The 11,690-nt window shown below is 36.7% G+C and overlaps 1 protein-coding gene across 2 annotated transcripts in view; it reads right to left on the reverse strand.

Moving 5' to 3' along the window:
- The window catches only part of cry2 (cryptochrome circadian regulator 2), a 17,318-nt gene extending 7,375 nt beyond the window's left edge, over positions 1 to 9,943 (reverse strand). The window contains exons 1-3 of one of the 2 annotated variants that reach the window (XM_016441140.1): positions 9,323 to 9,943; positions 6,783 to 6,891; positions 4,918 to 5,060 (exon numbers count right to left, since the gene is read on the reverse strand). In XM_016441140.1, the coding sequence (XP_016296626.1) occupies positions 4,918 to 5,060; positions 6,783 to 6,891; positions 9,323 to 9,480 (410 nt within the window). In that variant the 5' untranslated portion in view covers positions 9,481 to 9,943. The remainder of the gene's footprint in view (positions 1 to 4,917; positions 5,061 to 6,782; positions 6,892 to 9,322) is intronic. The other variant, XM_016441141.1, reaches the window with a different exon arrangement.
- Between the last annotated feature and the right edge of the window lie 1,747 nt (positions 9,944 to 11,690).

An 11,690-nucleotide genomic window follows, 5' to 3' on the forward strand; every position in this document is an offset into this window, starting at 1 on the left:
TATAGTGGCATTCATTATAAACAGCATACAAATGTCAAGCAAAACTGAAACGGCATTGGGCTCACGAGCCTGTCTCATACCACAAGAATCCAAATATTTCTATATTTGCTACATTTGTTTGCATATTCATTATGTAGCCTAAACATGGCTTTATACTTCACTCATGTTCTAATATCCGTGTAAAATCCTTCACATGCGCAAAAATGTTTGTTTGGGCGCTGCACGCTGATTTTACAGCAGACCTTTTAAATTAAACAGTGTAACTTTTATGTATGGTTGACTCATTTTAGTTTGATGATGAATGGCTGAAATGTCAGGCAACGGTAGAACTAATGTCATTTGTGTGTGCGCGAGGCGCCTGTGTGATCAGATTGATTAAATCAAATAAAGATATAAGTAGAAATAATATGCATTAAGAGTGTCACAAGAACGAGCGTAGCCTATAGCCTACTTGTTGCACAGTGTTTTTTTTCTTCCTTTTGTTAATCTGTTAATTATATTATAGCCTATTATATATTTTGCGTGATCCTATTTATTTTATTCCTTTTATAGACTTAATTTTTGTTTTTCTCCTTTCACAGAAGCGCTGCAGGTGCATGATGCGACGATTGAATCCTCATGGTCTTGTTTACGCTGCTATTCGCGCATATAAAGCTAAAGCCCTGTCCAAAACAACAACGAAAAAGACATTCTAATCTTACAGGTTAACGATCGACTAATGAGCTTCGTTTGACGGTCAGGAAAATAAAAATGAACAGAATGCTGTCATTCTACAATTCTCCACCGTATTTACTATGCTGTGCACAAGTTCAGGTAACTCAAAAACATGCGTACACGAGCTGAGACCAGACGTGAGATTTCATCGTAGCCACCGCTCACATCCATATCGATAAATTCCAAGTTTTGCGTTGAAACGACCGTACGCCCAATTTTCTGTCATACGTTCGTTTCGTAAATGAGGCCCAGTGTATCATGGTTTCCACTAAAATATTAAGCAGCACAACGGTTTTCTTTATTGGTAATAATAATAAATGTTTCTTAAGCACCAAATCAGCATACTGGAATGATTTCTGAAGGATCATGTGACACTGAAGACCAAAAATTCAGCTTTGCCATCACAGGAATAAATTACATTTTAAAATATATTCAAAAAGAAAACAGTTATTTCAATTTGTACAAATATTTCACAACATTGCAGTTTTACTGTTTTTTTTTTTTTTATCAGATAAATGCAGCCTTGTTGAGCATAAAAGACTTTTTGAAAAACATTCCTACCTAAAAACACAAACTTTTAAACGGTAGTGTTATTATTTCATTTAATTATTAAAAGTAAAATATAAAACACTATGTGGTGGGATCAGTACAAATCTGAACTACTGAAAAAAACAACAACTTGTTGCCCTGATTGACATCAGTACAACCTTGTTTGATTATAGGACACACCACTTCTAGAACATTCTATTACACCGATCTGTTTCAAATAACCTGAGGTTGCACGGCAAAAAGGCCTATTTTATTCTCAAGGAAACAAGGTCATTAAAGTAAAGTAATATTCGATCAGCTAGGAAAGTAAGGAAAGTAGTTAGGGTTAAAGTAGTTAACACATTTCCACACATTCTCCAAATGCAAGCACATATGCCTGTCTGCCCTCTGAGAGACTCAAAGAGAGGAGCTAATAGTCTCAGTGGCTCCTCTAAGAGAGAAACAACAGCCTTAACACATTAACAGCCTGTCCCTTATTTATAGTCCTGATCTTATACAACTCCTGCCTATATCCGTCAGGGGTAGAGCCCCTGCCTTTGGCTGGTTTTCTTGGCGGTGCGGAATCAGGGGGCACCCGCGTGCTCGTTTGGAAAAGCCTGGCGCTTGGCTTGCACATGTTTGCAGTGGTGACTTGCATGCTGAGCCATTTCACCCTCCCACCCACAGCACATGTTTCACAGTGTGACCGCCAGAGCCGCTTTCCACCATCAGATGGCAGCAGCGAGTCTCATATCGTCCAGGAGAGCGACAGACGTCATATGCACACCTGCACATGCATTCACACGCTCTTATGCTTGCAAGCTCATTCTCTTCCCCTCTGAATGAGACATAGAGTCTGGGCGTATAACCAACATCCATCCCATTTATGTAACCTACGCAAAAGGCCACTTGTTTTAAATTACACGTCAGGAGTAGTGGTATCTGCACAATGATCTGAGAAGGGGAGAGTCATTCTCTCTTGTTTGGTAATACTCTCAGGAAAGACATGAGAGAGAGAATGTGAGTTGCACATAAACAAAAGTGCAAGCCAGGATCATGGCAATGCATAGTTCATTGTTATGTCACATTATGCTAAAAGTGCTGGCAAAGTTTACAGAGGAATTTAGTCAGATTAGGGAATGTTGCCCTATGACTGCACTAACAAGGAGGTTTTTCTCTCTGGCCCAGTAGTTCAGATTTGTATCTGTCCTACTGACAACATTTTCATTATTCACTGTCCCTAATACATTTTTTTTTTAATTTGAACTTTATGTTAGTAAATTGTATCAGTTTTTATATTTCATTAGCGTTTAAAGTTTTCCTAAACAATTTGCCAAAAAAAACCCACATACATCCATAAATATATTTACTATAAATAAATACAACTTGTAAACGCTGGAAAAAAAAAAAAAAAAAATTTATTATTATATTAACAATTTGTATTACATTTACAGCTTGAAAATGTTCAGATATGACAAGTTTTATAAAATATATAATTATAATTACTTAAATTCTATAAAATAATAGCTGAAAATTATAATGTACATTAAAATTATAATTACATTAACTGTAAATGTAATGTTTGTACTATTAAAATAAGAATAATGTAAAAGAAAACAGTAAAAAGAAAAACGTAAGAATAAATAATACTATATTTACATGTACACGCACACAAGTTACCAACTATACATTTCTAGCTAAATAATAGCTGGAAATAATACTACAATGTAACTCCATGAAAGCTATGAATTCGATAAAAAAAAAAAAAAAAAAACTTTTTTTTTATACTAATAAATTACTTATACTTTACTTATAACCTCACAAGTATGGATGTCAATCAAACCAACTAACACATAACCATGATTGAGATGTTTTCCACTGATAGTAAAAAAAGTGAAATGAGCAAACCAAAAGATTCATGCATATTTCAGTAATAATATCAATGCAGAAAAAAGAGCCAACAGCACACATAACGTGTTGCCTACCTAGCCTGATGGGTGAAAGGTGCATGAGTAATGAACAAAAGATGAATTTCTGAAATTATATAATATCAAATAACAACTGCCCTATCAGGAAGTGGTAATGAGTTTTAGATTAGTTTCTCCAATAATGCTTATATAACGCCTGGTCATTAACGGTCTAAAATGGCATGCAAATGTTGGAGAAAATGAGAAACGTAGGTGCCGTGTCAAACCCATTGCCACAGTTATCTCAAAAGAATAAAAAACTGATTCTCTATGATGGCAATTGAGACCTGAGTGAGTTTGGAGTGTCATATGATAAAGTGTCTCTCAATGCTGTTCGATGAGAGCACTTATTTAGCTACACTTGTGAGGGGCACATTTCTGAAAATGTGATGTAGGGGTGATGCGGTAAAATAATAAATTGGCATTTCAAAATATTGCAATATTTTACAATACCATACTCTTAAGCTTATCAGGTCTGTGAGGGAAATAATAATTTCACAATTTGTTTTGATTTGTCTGAACTCCGAATGCTTTAAGAATGTAATTATGCACCACATTTCAAAACAGATTAAAGAGGGCGATAACAATAAACATACGTTTCATTTTTGAAAAACTATACACCAAATAAATCACTGTAAAATGTCTGTATATGTTTTGTGACATTGATATCAATGTAATCTCACCATGTCTCTGCTGATTCCTGATTCATGTAAACTACTGTTCAAAATCTTGAGGTCAGCAAGATCTTTTTTTAAAGAAATTAATATTTATTCAAGCAAATGATTAAGTCAAGTCAAGTCACCTTTATTTATATAGCGCTTTTAACAATACAGATTGTGTCAAAGCAACTGAACAGCATTAATTAGGAAAATAGTTTGTCAATAATGCAAAATGACCATAGTAAACATAAAATTTTTCAGTTAAAGACAGTTCATCATTGAATTCAGTGATGTCAACATCCAGCTCAGTTTAAATAGTATCTTTGCAATCAAGTCAACGGTATCGCTGGAAATGAAGTGTCCCCAACTAAGCAAGCCAGAGGCGACAGTGATAGTGAACTATCATTTATCATACTTTCTATTCATCTAATAATCCTGAACAAAACATATTACGGTTTCCACAAGAATATTAATCAGCACAACTATTTTCAACATCGATAATAATAATAAATGTTGTTTCTTGAGTATCAAATCAGCATATCAAAATGATTTCGGAAGGATCATGTGACACTGAAGACTGGAATAATGATGCTGAAAATTCAGATTTGCCATCACAGGAATATATTTTAAAATACATTAAAGAAAACAGTTATTTTAATTTATAATAATATATTACAATATTTACATTTTACTGTACTTTTGATCAAACAAATGCAGCATTGGAGAGCATAAGAGACTTCTTTCAAAAATATTTGAAATAGTACTGACCCAAATTTTTAAACCGTAGCGAACGATTATAAAAAACCTCTTAAAATACTTCTGAATGGTCATCACTAGTAAAACAAGCTCATGAAAAATATTGTTAATACACTACCTGTCAAATATTGACATGCTTGAGTGAACTTAATACAGACAGTTTTATAGACAAATAAACTGCCCCTATAAATTAATTTCTTTACAAAACCTTAACAAAAACTTTTATTGCATCTGTGAGTGTGTGTGTGTCAATTTTCCATGAGCAATGTGTGTGAGTTCAGTTCATCACCCACCTGTCTGGACTGTAGAGCGTGTGAGTGTTTCGTACCGCGGTTTCCACACTGTATTCCTGCACCATTTTAATGATGGCTGCATCTCTTTCTTTGCCATAAGGCTCAGAGTCATATTCAAATGTGAGACGTGTGATATTCCACTCCTGAAAGAGACGAGAGATAAGATATACAGGTGCATCTCAATAAATTAGAATGACGTGGAAAAGTTCATTTCAGTAATTCAACTAAAATTGTGAAACTCGTGTATTAAATAAATTCAATGCACACAGACTGAAGTAGTTTAAGTCTTTGGTTCTTTTAATTGTGATGATTTTGGCTCACATTTAACAAAAACCCACCAATTCACTATCTCAGCAAATAAGAATACTTCATAAGACCAATAAAAAAAACATTTTAAAAATCCTCCCCGCCACGGCTGCAGCTTCTCACTGACAACATAAAGCCGCTCGCATAATTCACAGTCGGGTTATTCACAGCAGAGAACACAGAGTATGTCTTGAATTTCAGACGCTATTATTAATAATTCTACTCATTCCCGCAGGTTCCGCGCTTATAACGCGATGACAGATGACGGTACTTATCATTTGCACGTACTTTTGAGTCTTGATTCCACGACATTCTAATTTATTGAGATGCACCTGTATGTTAAAGAATGATACAAATATTAAAGCTAACTAGAACAACATCAAGGTGTAGTATCTTTACCCCTTATTTCTAACCATGTAAAAAGCAGTACATACAAAAATTGTTACATAAAAGAGAAGGCAAATTCTTGGGAGTTAACATCATTGACAAACTGCTGCTTTTGACAGCAAGTGATATAGTAATTTAGTGTTATATTACCAAAAAAGGCCTGAAAAGGAAAACCATTACTAATCATTTCAAAACCCTTTCACACATTGCTCAGGTAATCATCACAAAAACGGACGCTGTGCAACTCAGCTGTTCACTAGAAGTGTACTCTAGGCAGCTTCTGTGACTTCTTGGTTATACAAGTGCACTTTGAAGGGCTGGTGTGCTGGTGCCCTCACCCCTTGCATAAACAGCACTATTAACCTGCCAAAGGGGTCGTACAAACCACTTGACTGATGCATCGCCGTGCTTGAGAGAGAGAAGACTGCTCCGACTGCATGAAAATGAGATCTTTCATAACAAACTACTCTAAAATGCTGGTATAAATTGATCAGGAGTCAGGACTCAGATGTTTAGCTGAATACGGAATTACTGGAGAATCTAAATGAGAAATTTAAGAGTTGTGGGATGCATTGAACTTTATTACTTTAGGTTAGGGATTTGAATAGTCCCCTAAATCCAAGGATGCACAATGGTAAAGAGATGATTGCCTTAGCAAGCATAGCTAGTAAGCATTTATATTACTCAGGGTTCCCACACATTTCGAGCAATGAATTTCCATGACTTTTCCAGTTGTGAATGACAAAGTAAGGAAAATGAGGTCTAGGATTTGAAAAATAATTATTTTAGAGATTGCACACACAAGGAGCAGTTTCCAATCAATTATTATTATTTATTTATTTTTTTTACAGCTGAGTGCAAGTAGTTTCTTCATAGTTTGAGAAAAATCTTCTGAAACAAATCATCACTTGCAGATCAACCAACTAATGATAACTGACCACTAACATCACTGTAGATACATTAAAAGTGAGCTTATGTTAAAATATGCTCAGTCAAATCCACTAACCAAACACATGAACATACCGAAAAACTCAGCATTGCTTTGTGCAACAGTATATACTCAGACCTAATGGAAACTTTCCATGCTTCAAGTTGTCAGACATAACTGTTTAGATTTTAAAAGCCAAAGTGAGACTAAAAGACAAGACAAATATCCTGAGAGAAATACAGACCTTGAAGAGTCTCGGGAAGACATCCGTTGGCTGTCCTCGCACCACAAAAAGCCTTGAATTCAGTTTCCTCAAACTTGTATCCAAATCTTCTAAAGATTCCAGTAAAAACCTGCCAAAGAGAAAATGTCTAACATTATAATATTTACAAAAGTTAAAGGGGTCCTATTATGCTCTTTTACAAAGTCTTGATTTTGTTTTGGGGGTGTACTAGAACAGGCTCTCATACTTTGTTGATCACATATTTTACATTATTACAACACCTCTCTCCCCAGTCTGGCATGAACGAGCCTAAGTGTAAATACTGCGTCAAAATCAAATCAATTTGAGCGCGATTTAAACCCGGATGATTGTAACCACTCTACGTTCGTCTGCTTTGGGAAAGCTAGCGAGTCTCTGACATAATGATAACACTCGTTGCCTTCTCTAGTGCAGCTCAACCAGGTCTCGTCCCATTCGTCGATATTTGTGATATCACAAATCCCGGAAAATATGCGTTGTAGTCCAAACGAGTCGTTCGTTGTAGTTTTTGAAAAGTGATTTCTGTTAAATAAAATATCTCCTTTTGAAGTGGACTTTGAACTTTGTAACTTTGCAGACCTTTTTTATGCTCAAACAGCAACATTACAGACTAACTAAAGTTGAAAAAGTGAAAAAGCATAATAGGACCCCTTTAATATGAATATTCCATGACCTTGTAAGTAGTGCTAAATTTTAGAAGTTTTTACCAACTAGCAAGAGGTACCAGGAGTTATTTCTCACTAAGGAAGTGTACATGACATGTTGTAACATGTAAGATAAAATCAATTTACATATTTTAAGTAAAAATGTAAATGATTTTCAGCAAATTGCAATATTAATAGCACCTTGCACTGATCACCCAAATCTCTATTGGTTGTTATTGACTCAGGTTTCATTGGAAAATTCTATCTTGCCACCAAAATACTATTTAACCTCTTACATTCTTCCTCATTCTACCTCTTACAACTCCAGCTCGCTACTCCTAATATACTTTTTAAAATAGGTAGCAGTGAATAAAATCTGTGTTTTAACTAATGTATTGTCCTTGCTCGTTATCTTCCTTTTGAAGCATTTTTCTGAACGATGATCTGCTGAATGTTCTGAGAGAGAAAATGGAGCAAATGATTTACAAATGTGTAAAAATACTCCACAAGTGCCAAACTGAAACACACGGACTAATTAAGGTTAATATTTTTATATATCAGGCTAAAAATCATGCCCCAAAAAAAAACAAACAAAAAAATGAATTAAACACAACAGATCTGCTTCATTGTCATTTGTAAGGAAAACGAGAACGATGCTTAAAGACACTTTGCGATAGATTTGTACATACATTTTAATAAAGTTCTGTAAGAAAGGTTTCGGACACAAACAATTTGGTGTTTTTTAACGAAATGGTTAAGTCAATGATTCAAATGATTTGTTTATAAAACACTGCTCGTCGCCACCTACTGGCTTAACCGAAAGTCATTGAACAAATCCTGTTGAATTGATTCAGAAGATTCGAGTCACTGGGATGAATCAAAACCCCTAATAACAATCTTTTAACTAAAAAATATTTTATAAAACTCTTATTGTCTGATTCAGCATGCACCAGGTTTAAAGCAATAAACTTATACAAGTTTGTTTTCATTATTACATAAGCAGAAATTGATGTTTACAAACTCAAACTATCGTCAATAAAAAGATTCAAAAGTCTGACGGCGTTTTGACAGGTTACACGACAATGCTCTAATATGCGTTCCATTAAAATATTTGTAGCACTAGGTTATTCATTCATTCATTCACACAATTCATCTCACAGCATGCGTGGTAGACAGTATACGTGAAAACGGGACCGTTCCATCACGTGACTCGCGCGATTGAATTTAGAATCTTTTTTTTTTACGCGTAGCCCACGTTTTTATAAATTCTGTCTCCAAACTGCATGTGTTTGACTTCACCGACAGACACATTCAATGACGCAATAATGAAATTGGTAATTTTAGCTGTTATATAAAACCAAAGTGGGCGTGAACAAAACGACTAGCCAGTTTCCACATAACGTAGTTTAATGGTCTGAACGCTGTAACTGCACCACCACAATTAACGTTATACACATTTCATGCAATTAACGATTAATTCAGCACGTATTTTAAAAATAGAAATAACATAACGTTACTCCATTGGACTTATAGATGTTGAACTGAAGTGTCCAGATGACTTGTAAAGTTCGTTCACCTGCTGTAAGCAGTCGGGCCCCTTACGAGTCAATATTTTACGCTTTTTATAACGTATATGGGTAATAAAAAGTCAGAATGTCATTTTTGTGCTTAAGATATCTGCACAAGTATTGCCTTAAATGACATTGCAGAGCATCAGCTAACGTTACCATGCACACCGAGTCGGTGCATGTCAGGGCTAAAACAACAGTGGGTGTGCAAAAGAGCTGCGTAGTTACGCGCCACCATATCTTTACCCTTCACAATTACACCAAACTTCCCAACGGACGCCTGTTTATAACTAAAACAAAAGGCACGAACCTCCATCTGTTAACTCCCACGTTGGCCGAGCCTGCAAACCACGGGTCCAAAATATAAACACACCGTACAGTATCCGCGCCATTGAGAGCTTCCTGCAAAGCCGGATTATCATGAAGCCGCAGCCCTTTGCGAAACCAATGCACGGAATTCACCACCATAGTTGCAATTTATTCCATCCTAAAGGCTGAGTGAAGTCGATGGTAACGTTAGTCCAAAAGCGTAAACAATCCCCGATTTCAGCCGTCCAGGACTCTGTGAAGTTTGAGATGAGGAGCAGCCACTGTAGACGCTCTCGTATCTTCCATTGGGCAGCACACAATATGACACGTGTAACGTTACGGATTACCGGAATGAGTGACTCGGGTTTGCGAGCTGCTATTGGTTCAGCCCCACGGTGGAAATCCAGCCCCGTCACGTTTCTCTGGTGTGTTGTTCGCCGTGTCCGTGGGAAATAATCGTCAAATTATGACATCAGGATCATGCAACTGGTAAAACACGTAAAACGCGCGCGTAAGTGTTCTGAGGTAAAGACGGCAAGTCTTTGTTAAATATATGCACTGAGTATAACACGAGAGGACATGACGGAAATGGAAAATATATGTATCATATACACAGGTATCCCAGTTGTGTTGAGTCGGTCTACATGTTTTATAAGCATAAACCGAAGAACGCACTTGCATTAACGTGTTTACAATTAAGTGGTGTTTAGCGCCCCCTCGTGGTAGTTCTGCGCATAGCTGTGCTCAGATCAAACAAGGTTCAGATTAGGGTCAATGAATTTTTAAGGCTATTGTGGCTGACAAGTCAAATTTGCCTCACACATCAATGGCCCAGTGCTTTAAGCCGTCTGACGGTTTTTTTAAATAATATGGATAAAAGTTGTATATCAATAGTGTAACAATGTACTCTATACTGTAGTATAATACATTATTACTGCTGTTGTTATTATTGTTGTTGTTGTAATATAATACATTCTTCTTGTTTTTGTTGCAGTTAGTAGTACTAATCATAATAATACTGTATAATTAATATATTTATAATAAATATTAGTGTACTGTACATCAATAGTAACAATGTAGTATATATTGTAATACTATAATATATTATTGTTGTTGTTGTTGTAGTAATATACTACAGTATTATTATTGGTGGTAGTGGTGTTAGTAGTAGTTCTAATCATAATAAAATTGTATAATAATTCAAATATGTATATCATTTATAAATGATATACATTGATGGTCAAGATGGCGCCGCGGACGGCCACCTCAGTGCTTGGCTCTCCAGTGTTTGTACTGTTTTTGCTAGTTTTTCCTGTTTTTTGTTTCTCAAACACGATCAGTTTTACCAGGGATGAACTGCTGAACATTCGGCAGAACACACCACAAAATCTCCTACCGGATTTCGATTATTCGGATGTTTTGCTGAACATTGTAGTTGGCGGAGCTGCGGCGCTGATCAAGCGCTTCAGGACGCGCAGACGGGGGAAGCGAGCTGGTGCGCTAGTCAAGCTCAGACTGCGCGGTTTTCGAATGCCGTTGCCTAGCTTCCATCTGGCGAATCTCCGCTCTTTACCCAACAAAATGGACGAACTTCTGCTCTCCCGTACAAACAAGGATTTTTTTAACTCTGCTGCTCTGTGTTTCACGGAAACCTGGCTGAATGACGCCATTCCGGACAGCGCGCTTCATCTGCCGGGCTTTCAGCTGTTCAGAGTGGACCGTGACGCAGAATCAACGGGGAAATCGTGTGGTGGCGGGACATGCTTTTACATCAATGAGAGGTGTTGTACAGATGTAACGGTGTTGGAAAAGATGTGCTGTCCCGATCTAGAAGTGCTCTTAAGATGTGCTGTCCCGATCTAGAAATGCTCTTCATTAACTGTAAGCCTTTCTACTCGCCGCTGGAATTTTGCTCGTTCATTCTCGTGAGTGTTTACATTCCACCGCAAGCGCACGTGAGCCTGGCTTTACAGAAACTAGCAGATCTGATCACAGACACAGAGCAACAACACCCGGACTCTGTTTTAATCATTCTCTGAGACTTTAATAAAGCAAATCTTTCCCGTGAACTGCCAAAATACAGACAGCATGACTGTAAAAAGATGGACTAATGAAGCAGAGAAGGATTTACAAGCCTGCTTCGACCTAACTGATTGGAGTGTTTTTGAAGCCGCTGCCACCGATCTGGACAAGCTCACAGACACTGTAACATCATATATCAGTTTATGTGAAGACATGTGCATTCCAACCAGGACTCATTTAACCTACAACAATGACAAACCATGGTTCACTGCAAAACTCAAACAGCTCCGTCAGGCCAAAGAAGATGCTCACAGGAAGGGGAATAATGTCTTGTATAAACAGGCTAA

This window comes from Sinocyclocheilus anshuiensis, unplaced genomic scaffold (assembly GCF_001515605.1).
Source record: "Sinocyclocheilus anshuiensis isolate Anshui unplaced genomic scaffold, SAMN03320099.WGS_v1.1 scaffold115, whole genome shotgun sequence".
In the NCBI taxonomy this organism is placed as follows: domain Eukaryota; kingdom Metazoa; phylum Chordata; class Actinopteri; order Cypriniformes; family Cyprinidae; genus Sinocyclocheilus; species Sinocyclocheilus anshuiensis.